The 12,927-nt window shown below is 49.3% G+C and overlaps 1 protein-coding gene across 2 annotated transcripts in view; it reads right to left on the reverse strand.

Annotated features, from left to right (window-relative positions):
• The window catches only part of PRKAR1B (protein kinase cAMP-dependent type I regulatory subunit beta), an 88,310-nt gene that overhangs the window by 8,953 nt on the left and 66,430 nt on the right, over positions 1-12,927 (reverse strand). For both annotated transcript variants that reach the window (XM_082064833.1, XM_082064832.1), the window contains exon 9: positions 10,674-10,795. In XM_082064833.1, coding sequence (XP_081920959.1) covers positions 10,674-10,795 — 122 coding nt within the window. The remainder of the gene's footprint in view (positions 1-10,673; positions 10,796-12,927) is intronic.

A 12,927-nucleotide genomic window follows, 5' to 3' on the forward strand; every position in this document is an offset into this window, starting at 1 on the left:
GCCACAGGGACACTGCGTGATTATCATTTCTTCATCATCATAACCTTGTAACCTCCTTGCATCATATTCTTATTGGCTGTAATTCTCAGCACCACTAACGCAGACGGGAATCCAGCGGAGACGGAAAGCAAACACCGCTGCCCGGCTGGCACGGATCCTGTACATCAGCGCTAGAGCCACGCTCGATATCAATCGGCTGCTCGCCACGTGCACCAGCGCTATCAACCTGCACCAACCCGAACTTCACCGCTCCTGCTACCTACCCACATTTAGATTAGTTCAGAAATAGCACCCGGCCCAGAGAGCAGGAACAAAGCTGTCTGGAGCAGCCACTAAAATAGCCACAGACGTAAAGGTGCTTTTAAAAATGACCATCAATCATAAACCCAGCGCAGCTTAAAACAGCAGAAACGACCGAGCCACAGGGCATTTCCTCGGGACAGACGAGAGGCCAGGGTTAGGGCCCAGACATGACTACACCCAGCCCGTCATTAATCACCAGGAAACGCCTCTGCCTTGATCGTTCAGTATTTAAAATCATAGACGTCTGACAGCGGAAGCCCTTTCCAGTCATTTTATTCACCCTCCTGTTGCGGCATCTCAGACAACCTCCCCCTCAGTGCTTTTTTGATGCAGTCTGCATTGAACCTGTGCTGTACCCAATGCGTTCCCCTTGGAGTAAAGGACATGTTGTTATTAGATGGAAGAAGACGAGATTCAGGCAGAGACAGACCAGTAAACACAGCGAAAAGCCAGAAGCAGCAGAATACCAGCTGCCGTTTACGTCGTGCATGGAGAGCCCTTCAACACCTGGGCAAAACAAAGTGGGTTTCGCACAAAGAATAAAAAGTTGGGGTTTTTTTCATTAAGCCTCTTCAGTTGAAGGGCTTTTCGGAATCACAACATGAAGTTTCGTGGTCTTTTGACTTCAGGCACGGCAGCGCGGCAGAGCCCACATCGGGGAGGGCGGGCGGGTGGCTGCCGAGGCGTCGGGGGACTCGAGACTGCAGTGACCGTCACCGTCATCCCCATCACCAGAGGAACGCCGTGGTGGGCACCACGGTCACCTGTGCTCCAGTTCCTCCTACCAGTTGCCAAGCGGGACTGGGAAGCCTGGGAGCGAGGGGCAGGTGACAGAGGGACGGGGGCGCCAGCTCCGAGCCCCTTGCCCGGGGTGTCAGTTTGTCCTGGCTCCTCGCCCAGAAACCGGGAGGCGGTTGCACCACAGAGCAGCCGCCAGGGTCCCTCTGCCTTTTTATCTTCGCTCCGTTCTAGGGTTTTAGCTGCCCCTTTTATCACACGTTCAGCCCACCTGTCAGAGCGGTGACGGAAAGCAGATCCGCTCAGCAAAGGTGGGCTCAGATGCCGGGTTTTAATGAATCATCTCGGTGACACTTGGCCTTGACTAATCAGCAGCTTCTGTGGGAAAACAACTGAATTAATACTCATCCCGGTGCCAGATTTTAAAGATCGTCCGTGCCAAGCGCTGTGGATTATTGGCAACAAGGCGCTGTTTTCCTCCCTCAGACATGTCAGCACACAAAGCAATAAAAGTCACAAAGGAAAAAAATGTTGCATTTTAGAGATTCTTTCTTTCTACAAAGCCAGCCATTATCTGCACTCCCTCTGAAGCCAGGAAACGTCCACAGAGCCAACATAAAAGTGACTCCATAATGGGTTATTCATCAAGGGTTCGTATTTGTGAGTGACCTGACCGGGCTCATCCCCTGGAAGCAGACGGCGCATTGCGCTGCCGCCCGCGGAACGGACGGGGCCGAACGGACGGGGGGAAAACAAGGAAACAGCGCTGATCCTCCCTCACCCTGCCCGCAAAATCCCTCCCGGTGAAAGTCGGGTTTAGCTGTTAATGTTGTCTTATGGCCCAATTACTCCTACCACCATCTGCTTCTTTGTGAAAACATTCTGTAGATGCTGAAGTAACCAGACCAAGCAAAAGGCTGAGACAGACATCGTCACCGGAGTCTCGTACCGAGTGCTGTGCCCCCCACGGCAAGAGGGAAACCGGGAGCAAACCGCGAGGAGAGAGGGGAGTTTACCACGGGATCAGTTGTTGAATCGTCTGTGTTCAAAGGACCACATTCTGCAATTCAGAAGGAAAGCGTGTTGAAGGTTGTCCCCACGCTCCACAGAACCCGCCCTGCACAGCTGACGAACGAGCCCTAACGGGCATTTTCTGCCACTAAATCTGCAGTTCTCTCAACAGCACCTGTGCAGAGGAGGGACAAGAGCCATCCCAGCAAGGGACATCTAAACACGATGCAGAGAAAGGGCTGAACTCCAGCAGAGATTACCAAATTCTCCATTTCTCTTCCACCGGGTTGAACACCACTGTATTTCATGCCTGGCTTATACTGCAGTATGTTTGCTAAAAAGCAGAGCAACACCCCTCAGGTGAGCCTCGGGACGGAGCTCCCAGCTCCTGGGACAGCAGATGCACTTCATTCAGTTCAGATTAACATGCCTCAGGCCATCAAATTCTTGGTCACATTGACTAAGTGCTTCGAATCAGGGCCTGTGAGCTCAGTTTTCAATGCCAAAAGAGCTTACAAGGATCCTGAGAACCTCCTGGGAACCCTGTTCTGCTCTCCCTGCTCACACGAGGTGTTTGGAGAGCTGGAGCCTCCAGCGCTTTTGCAGCCCCCGTGGTAGGAAGACACCACTGGACAAGGCTGGAGAGACACCAGCCAAAGTGCCAACCCCACATTAAAGCAAGTATTAGCTAAATAAAAACCCACAGCCTGTTGAACATCGAGAAAGCCTAGCCTTCCGATTTTTACAAAAATTCAAATGAAGCGTGTATATATGAAGAATGAAACTGTCAATTACTAAATTTAGGTTTTACTTCTCTGCACACCAAACGATCTCCCCGTTTTCCACGTATCCTGCAGCGGTGAGAGGCTCAGGGTGTGTCCGTATTTCCAGCATAAACTTCCATTTTATGGGTTTAAAAATCAGATGTTTTAAATTACAGCTGAGTGAGACTGGAGACTCCTACACAAGTTGTCATGTCACAAGTGAACTAAGGAAACATTAATAATTTTCTTCCTTTTTTTTTTTGCGCTGGGTATAACATGTTATAGAGGTTATGAAAACTACTGTTAAGCCTCTATGGCTACACTGCGTCCTCGCGGTGGTTTTGCTTCAAAACCTCAGGTTACCGGTGTCCCAGAGACAGGGGGTAGCACAGACGTCCTGCATGAGCAACGTTCTCTGCCGCGACGTCCTGGAAAGCACCAGCGTGTCCCCCCCAGCGCCATCTCAGCCCCGGGACCGCTGGCAGCATCACTCGGGGACGGCTTTTGTGTTACGGCTCAGGATCCGCAGCTCTAGGGCTGCTTTCCAAGAGAACACAAACCCTTTGAGCTCTGTAGCCAAAGACACTGCAAATATTCCTTTAGCCTGTGGATTTTTGTTATTTGGAAGACTTTGATACAAAAACAAGGGCAGAAACGAACACGTTTCAGTCAGTCAGAAAATACCACTGTCGTTTTGGGTGGTTAAATTGAACATAAAGGAAAAAGGATGGGCAGCTGATGGGATCCTGTCCATGGGGTAACACTGCTCCTCTGCCTTAGACCTTCTGTGAGTGATGCCATGAAGGTCCAGACCTTCGAAGTGCCCAGTTCCCTGGGATTGTCCCCAGCAGGAATCAAGAACTGTCTTAATTCTTGTGCCTGCGCTTCAGCCCACAAGGTGCAACACGGAGGTTGCTTCACGCACCATCACACCGGCATAGTGAGGATAAACCCCACAAAGTTCATGAGATGTTCACGTGAGACAGGTAGGTAGCTAAGATAAAATAAGCCGCTTAAACGGTTACATATGTTATATACCACGGTCATTATGACTCCCAAAATTGGTGCATGGATGTGCCAATGCAGGTGACAGGTTTTCACATAACAAGCCATGGTCTGCGTACATTGCTTTTACATTGTTTTGCTACCCATCAGAATTCCTTTTAAAAAAGCTTCATTTTCATAACGTAAAACCAGCTGATCTTAATGGTCTTGGAGAAGGACGATGCAAGAGGACTTGATTCTGATCACGGACTCAAGATTGAGTCAACTGGGTTTGACAGTGGTTTTTTAACTGTACATTTTAAAACTATTTTACATTATTCTGCAGTCTCCGGGTTCATAGCAACTCAAAGAATTTACATACAGTTGTCCTGGTTTCTGCCACAAATGAGGAACAAAATCTGCAAAGTCCTAAAATAGACTATAAATATTGGCTAATCTAAAGTTCCAAAAGGTTGTTAAGAAAATGCTCCGTATCACACGTATACGGATACTGCAGGTGTATGCAGCCCGAGCCACTGCCCACAGAAGTCAAGGGTAAACCGAGTTTAACGAGAGCTGGATTAAGCTGACGTCTTAGTCCCTGTGACTCAGCAAAACACTTCACCTCGAACCCTGCTCAGGATGGGACCCAATCGCACAGCTCAGCTGCACCTTTGACGTCGGGCGCCCATTAAAACGCCGTCCTGGGCACGGCCGAACTTTGCCGCAGGGCCCATGGAAACGCTCGCGCTCCAACACAAGGTGATATCAAGAAAATGAAATGTACCTTTCCTGTAACAGCTCCACGGGAAACGACGTCTGCTGGTAAAAATAAGCACAGTGCAGAGCCCCCAGCGATGGCCGGCTCTGATTATTTGGTATATTTTGTTCATTAGGTATAGCAGGAGTCGCTGCAGACTGCCTTTGACAAACACTTTCGGTATCAACAAAATCCTAATAACACTAAGCAGTTTGGATTGTAGCCTTTGAAATTCCTTTTCTAGACAACATTCATCTTCCTAATTAATAATTAATCACACTGTGTTTTTAAAGAGATTATCGGGTGCGATAGCAGAGTGTGCCTAAGGCAGTGACTTCATTAACCATACGGAAGGAGTTTACTTTGTAGTTCTGCTGCCTGTCGCAGGGGTGGGTGCCAAAGGGGTCTCTCTTGGGTTAGAAAGTCAAAGAGCAACAATTTAGAGCAGGAAACAATCAGGCTATTATTTTTCTTTCCTTTTTTTTTTTTTTTTTTTTTGTCTTTTCCTTGTTAAGGAGCTTTTAAATCATAAATCTTGAGATGCTCCTTGGGCTATTTAAGCCTCAAGCCGAGTTTTCCTGCAGAAAGGCCCAGGCTGCGCGGAGCAGAGCGCGGCTCCAAGCGGCCCCAGGACCCCCCCGGCCGGTGCACGTTACCATGGCACCAACAGTTTACAAACACTGTTCCACCTACCGGGCTCCGAGCAGAGACGCTCCCGAGCGCGCCAAGAGTGTCAGCGGGGCTGGAAACACTGATTTCACCTACAGGACACTATCTCAATATCTCAAGTACGCTCTCAGCAAGAACTCGCAGCGGATCCTGCCCAGACTGGAACCAGTTTGCGGCTCTGACTTGAAATGTCAACAGCGGAATGAAAGCGAACGGCGCCCCGAGGATTACGGGGCTGCTTTGGATGTGATCAGCCAAGAATAGCGCTGGACAAATTAATTTGATTTAATTTCATCAATCGGGCAGCTCTAGGCATCAATCTTGGAAGGACTCCTGCACTATCAGGGATTGTTTTTCTCTCTCACTTGTCAGGTTTGCTGTTCTCAGTGCCTGCTTTCAGTACTAATGGATACTTTATGCGTTTTCCCATGAAGCTGCTTCTCACCTTCATGAAGTATTATTAGACTCACTGCCAGCGGTGGGGAGCAGGGAGGGTAATATCCTGCCCACAGACCGGACTGATAACACAGGCGAGACTGAAAACCAGAGGCCGTGACTCTGCCCCCTCTCTAACCAGCAGGATAATAATAAAGAACACAAATCCCCAGCTTTTTCGCTGTGCTTTCCATAAAGGAGTTACAGAGGAAGGTGCAACTATTCCCTGTAACTTAGCATTCATCTGCAATTAAAAATATTACTGTTTTAAGTTCAAACCAAAAACCCAGTGTGAAACAATGGCTCCATTTCTCCTTGAATTTTCTCCTGTGAATTATCAGCTATTTTTAGGTCTTTTATTTTTAGGCTGCGGCATGCTATCGCTGGGCAGCTCGACCAGCTATTAATTGGAAATGTTTTGCTTCTCGTGCAGTTTTATTTCTTTGCTTTCTGCACCACTTAAACCCACTTACACCGAACCGTCCTCGGAGGAGCCGAGGGGTGCGGAGAGCACAGCGAAAGGACGGGCACGAGCTGTGCTGGCGTGGCACTACGATAAACCTTTGCTGCTCTCTCCTCCCACACCTGCGTGTGTTTGTGTCCGTGCACACTTTTTACTTAAGCCATGTCAAACTTTATGGAGCATTAGGGCCATATGGCAGCAGTTCAGGCAGCTCTGGGTGTGCAGCTGAGATTAAGAGACTCGCTGGGCGCAGTCGGTGGGTCCCGGGACAATATCCGTGTGCCGTATGTGGCGCTCGCTCAGGACAAGTAGATCCAAAGGAATAGAGTGAACCATCAGCAAGTTTGCTGGTGACACCAAGGTGGGAGGAGTGGTGACACTGGGAGCTGTGCTGCCATCAGAGACCTGGACAGGCTGGGGAGCTGGGGGGGGAAAATTTAATGAAATAGAACAAGGGCAAGTGTAGAGTCTTGAATCTGGGCAGGAACAACCCCAGGTTCCAGTGTACGTTGGGGAATGAGCTATTAGAGAGCAGCGTAGAGGAAAGGGACCTGGGGGTCCTGGGGACAGCAGGATGACCATAAGCCAGCACCGGGCCCTTGTGGCCAGGAAGCCAATGGGACCTGGGGTGGGTTAGAAGGGGGGGGTCAGTAGGTCAGAGAGGTTCTCCTGCCCCTCTGCTCTGCCCTGGGGAGACCACACCTGGAATCTTGTGTCCAGCTGTGGCCCCTCAGTTCCAGCAGGACAGGGAACTGCTGGAGAGAGTCCAGCGCAGCCACCAAGATGCTGCAGGGAGTGGAGCATCTCCCGTGTGAGGAAAGGATGAGGGAGCTGCGGCTCTGGAGCTGGACAAGAGGACACTGAGGGGGGACTCATTCCTGGGGATCAATATGGAAAGGGGGAGTGTCAGGAGGATGGAGCCAGGCTCTTCTGGTGACAACCAGTGACAGGACAAGGGGCAGTGGGTACAAACTGGAACACAAGAGGTTCTACTTAAATTTGAGAAGAAACTTGTTGGGGGTGAGGGTGGCAGAGCCTGGCCCAGGCTGCCCAGGGGGTTGTGGAGTCTCCTTCTGTGCAGACATTCCAACCCGCCTGGACACCTTCCTGTGTAACCTCAGCTGGGTGTTCCTGCTCCATGGGGGGATTGCACTGGATGAGCTTTCCAGGGCCCTTCAACCCCTGACACCCTGGGGTTCTGTGATTTGCTGGGCTATTTAACTCTGCAAAGCTCACATGCCTTTGCTACCATTTTAAAATGCTAGCTAAAAATATTTGCGTTATCTGAAGTCAGATGAATAAATCCTCCCTGCTGCTGGGTACACAGTGTGGCAGCGCACAATACAACTGCAAATTTATTTGTTAGAAACTGTACATCTGTTATGATTTGCGCTTGCCAAAATCTAATTCTTTATGGCAACAATTGTTTCATGGTGCTTAAAGTTTTTCACCTCTGTGCCAGGAATCTCATATGGGATAATTCCATGACCTTGGAATCCAGCAGATACATTCCACATCTGTCTGGTCTGGGAAAGCCCCAGTTTGTTGTGTGAAAACCAGAGTGGGAAAATAAGACCTGGAAATATCTGAAAATACAGAAACTGGAGGGCTGCTGCTTTTTTTCTTTGTTTTTAATGACCAGTTTCAAGTGCAGTAAATCAACCTCACAGGAGCGGTCACTTTGCTTTTGTGAGCAGACGTGCACTTCTGATCCTATCTTCACATTAAAGAATATGGTATAAGCATTAAAATGATTCTATCTCTGGAAAAAAATCACAGCCTTTAAATACTAAAACTAAATCTTGTTGAAGGCTGCTTGAAATTTAAATGGAAAAGCACCCAACCTACTGCAAGTGAACATCTCACTGGTGCACGTGAAGATCTGGGGTGGCAAAAAACCTGTAGCTGCCCTGGAATCTCAGGGTAATACTTTTATCACGGGGGTTTTTAACAAGAAATGCACCATAAAGAGCTTTGCAGGTAGTGAACTTCAAAAGCCCTGGTTTCCCGTGACTCTTCTCTGGGCACGTTTTCTCCATGGGGCACCGCACCCCAAATAACACACACCCCGCTATGTGCCGCGCTGAGACATGATGGTGGACAGAAAGGCACCAAAATGAGGTTATACTAAGAAAAAAGGAGAAAAGGTGAACGCGCTTGCTTGACAGAAGGTGAGGCCAAATATCCTTGTCCAAACTAACCAGGATGGCAGTCCTGGTTTAAAGCAGGAATTGCTGTTCTGGTCACCACCAGGGTGACAACTCCCTTGTCAAAGGGTTTACTGGTTGCACTTCGGTCTGAAAACGCAGAGGGTGCCAATTCGCTTACAGGCTACGACCTTCTGCAGGACCAATCTGCTTAAAGCCAGTATCCCAAAGGATGGCACAGAGGAAGGCAGCCTTGCAGGCTAATCAGAAATGAACAATTCATTTAACAAGTTCATGCAAAATTGTGCTAACGATTTAAAATCCATGCGAGTCCTGGGTGTCTTAGAGAAGCTTGTATGACAGGAGTCACAAGATCCCACTTGGAACCAGTATTTGTGACCCCGGTGCACCAAAGCTTTGTGAACTGGGAAGTGATTTGTGTAAGGCATGGATGAGTGTGCAAGCCAGGGATGACTGTGGTTTATGATGAATTAGTGCACGGCAGAGCTTAGCGCTGCACGCCCGGACACAGGGTGCTCCAAAGGACGCTGCACGCTGGTGCTACACAAAACGCTTTCTGCATTTACAGCAGCCAAACAAACTGGCTGCATTTTGAGTGGTTTTGATTACAAGGCCGCAAACATCAAAAAACATATTAAAGAAGCTAATGACTCCTCAACGTATTGTGACAGCAAACCAGCCAAAACTACTTTCAACCACTTTGTAGAATAATGTGTTCCTGGCAGCTCGCATCAGCAGCGAAGTTTAACATCAAAGATGTAAACTCATGTGATATCAGGTTTAAAACACAAAGCTCAGACTATGTGTGGAGCAGGCACAACTACTACTGCAGCACAAGAAATAGCTGATACTGGATGTTCACTCTTCAATAACTACGTTAGATTTATGGTGGAAGGGTGAGGTGAGCAGATACTTTATGATCACGCATTACGCAGTGTTAATACTCCTCTACCCGTTCAATTCTCAACAGCTGTTCCATCAAGACGGGGGGGAAAAAGGCCCTTGGTAATTCTCAAGCAAGCTGCCAATTTTCCACATGGGATTCGATGGCTAAGAAAATCAGGTTTTCCCAGTCTGCTGCTGCTGCAAAGAATAACAGGACACTTCATAACTCCAGGAGAGATATTTCTTTTCTTGTATGCTACATATCTTGTTAATGAAAAAAATCCCTATCTAGTATTAGTCTCTTTTATTCTGACATAATTGTATTGAAAGGGCACTGCTCGTCATGTATTTAAAGTTCCTAAAGTGTCCAGCTGTGCGATATACAGACGCCGTTACTTGCACTATCAATTTTGTGAGCATCAGAAGAGAAACGGTGTTCACAAATCACGTATGTATGTCAGCACCCGCATCCAGCAGCCCAGAGGAAAGAGAGAATGAAATTTTAAGTGTCAGATATGGATTATGAACCAAACTCTGGCTGCCTCGGATAGAGGCACCTACCCAAAAATTCACAGATAAGGAGCAAGCAAAAGGAAACCTGCTGGGCTCTCAGCTGTTCGCAATGGGTGCTGCACAACCGCTTTATCAGCCGAGTGGTGCAGGGTCTCCTTCCTCCTAAATCACAGCACAACGCGGCATCCGACGCTCGGGCCGTCACCGCACAGCCAGATGTTGGTCATTCTCTGTCTATAGGTTCGTGTATGAACGCTCACAGCTGGCGCTGAAAAGCTCCTGCTTCAATACATACACAACCACATCCTAATGCCGGCCTGTTATTCATAGTCTGAGTCTCTCTAATTCCTTTTTATAACTCGCAATATCACAGTGCCTATTTGTGTGAGATACCAAGGATCCAAATATTTATGTCAGAGAGAGAGGAAAAACCCCACCAGCATCTGTTTGCAGAAGTGAGATGGCGGGACCGAAGTGTCAGATAATCTCCCAAAAAGATGTCAGCGTTTCCAGCGCCTGTCGGATTCGTCTGCGGGCTGAGAGTAAACAAGGAAAGGGCTCAGCCGCTGGGACTGAGCTTAAGGCAAAACAAAGAGCAAATTATCCCTTTTCAGATCAGGTCCAGTTTACAGATGTTCATTTGTGATGGCCCCTGTGAGGCCCTTTGGGAACAATGATCAATGCTCTGGGTGGCTGGGCAGCTGTGTTAAAGTATCGGTGATTTCAATAAGAAAAATCTCACGTAGAAAACAAACTTCAAATGGTAAAGACACCAGACACACCTCAAAATTCCTGTGCCTTCGATTTACAGGAAATCAGGGATCATCCCGCTTGATATTTCCATGGAACCGGTGACTAAATTCATTTGCATTTGGAGCAACTTTTTATGCTGCAGAGATTAAACTGAACCCAAGTGCCTTTAATACAAGGTCTTGGTCTTTACCAGGAAATGATAGAGCTTATCAGGATGCCGATCTTACCTCTGTAATAATGAAGAAGTCATCACCGGGCTCTCCCTGCACAACAATTTTTTCTCCATCTTCGAACTGGACGGGTTCCAGCGCATCAGCCACCGTCAGCCGCTCCCACTTGTCCAGCGACTCTGAAATAGTGAAGATCATAAAGCTTTATTATAAAAAGGCTCTAACTTTGGCTGAAGATCTAAACTGACAGCTCTGCTGTGCCTGCTTCTGTTATAACAGAAACATTTCTTTCATCCAGGCACTTCGCACGAACCTCCAGTTGGGAAATGTATTTATTCATTGTGTCTTAGACCTTAGTAATCACCCAGATAATAATCTTAAAAGTTGGACAGGAAAGGTTGGCTCCGGTTCCCCAGGCCGATCCGCTCCGCCGCCCGGTGCCACAGCAGTGGGAGCAGCCCTGGAGCTGTTTGGAGATATGGGGGCACCGAGATCTTCCCCACCACACGCACACCAGGTGTCAGACCCGTCCTGCTGCCTTTGGTCCGAGTTGCTCTCAGCTGGTTCCCGATGCGCTGCCCGACCAGCGGTGCAGGACTGACACTGCACGGGTGACTCTTCCCTGCGGGTGACACCAACGATGCGCTGCCCAACAAGCGGTGCAGGACTGACACTGCACGGGTGACTCTTCCCTGCGGGTGACACCAACGATGCGCTGCCCGACAAGCGGTGCAGGACTGACACTGCACGGGTGACTCTTCCCTGTGGGTGACACCAACGGCAGGAGCAGCGGGGGGGCCGTGGGACCGGCGGCTCAGGACCATGTAAAGTGGCACCACTCTGCTCCTCTGAATTCCCCCGCTTAGGGACAGAAGTTATAAAAGTTCAAAGTAAACCTAAGTAAGAAAAAATCACTGCTGTGTTCTATGAGCGATGGAGCTGCTGCAGCCTGGAGCCCGGGCGTGGTGTCCTCGGGACACACTGCAGCTGCCACAAAAGTCCTGTGGCACCTGCGTGACAGCAGCTCCTCCGGGGCTGCCCCCTGTCCTGCTGCCTTCCTCCTGCTCCTCCTCCTCCTGCCCCCTGTCCCGCTGCCTTCCTCCTGCTCCTCCTCCTCCTGCCCCCTGTCCTGCTGCCTTCCTCCTGCTCCTCCTCCTCCTGCCCCCTGTCCTGCTGCCTTCCTCCTCCTCCTCCTCCTCCTGCCCCCTGTCCCGCTGCCTTCCTCCTGCTCCTCCTCCTCCTGCCCCCTGTCCTGCTGCCTTCCTCCTCCTCCTCCTCCTGCCCCCTGTCCTGCTGCCTTCCTCCTCCTCCTCCTCCTGCCCCCTGTCCCGCTGCCTTCCTCCTCCTCCTCCTCCTCCTGCCCCCTGTCCTGCTGCCTTCCTCCTCCTCCTCCTCCTGCCCCCTGTCCTGCTGCCTTCCTCCTCCTCCTCCTCCTGCCCCCTGTCCCGCTGCCTTCCTCCTCCTCCTCCTCCTGCCCCCTGTCCTGCTGCCTTCCTCCTCCTCCTCCTCCTGCCCCCTGTCCCGCTGCCTTCCTCCTCCTCCTCCTCCTGCCCCCTGTCCCGCTGCCTTCCTCCTGCTCCTCCTCCTCCTGCCCCCTGTCCTGCCCTGGGGCGGGGAAGGTGCCAGCCTGTGTCTCTCTCCTCCACCTGTTCACAGGAGAATTCAAGGCGATGCATCGCACTTGAACTTCTGAACTGTTATCAGATCTGACTGAAGGAGGTGACAGGTGTCACAGTTATTAAAAGAAACGCATAATACAACAATATAACCTTCATGCCTCAAAGAGCTGGGCTAAAATTCATGTACTAGAGCCCTGCTCATTCTTACTTAATATGAATTATTGAACTATCGTCAAGACACGTCTCCTGACACCAGGATTAGGTTTGTGCTGTTCTCTCAGGCTCTAGTTTTCCCATTTTGTTCAAAATATTGCTCAGAAGTATCGTGTGAGGGTAAAGAGTTCCTCTTCCACAGCCAAAAAGCCCTTTGGTTGAGCGCAGAACTGCACACTAAGTCTGGTAATAAAACCAGATCCAAGGGATTAATGCACCAAAGGTAAGTTTTGATTTACTTAACATACTTACATCCTCATGTTTTTATGCCACTTTCTGTTGATGTTTGGGAAATGATTATTTCTAACATTTTCCTCACCTATAACCACTAATGCATTTCCCTGGGTAATCGGGGCTTTTGCTGCAGAAGCATTAACACCAACGACCAAGCCCATCATGTCAATGCAACATTCCAGAAGTGCTCTGTTTGACTAAAATCAAGCATAAAGCTCTTTCATACAGACTAGAGCAGGCTTTTT

Source organism: Streptopelia decaocto (assembly GCF_964273445.1).
Source record: "Streptopelia decaocto genome assembly, chromosome: 13".
NCBI lineage: Eukaryota > Metazoa > Chordata > Aves > Columbiformes > Columbidae > Streptopelia > Streptopelia decaocto.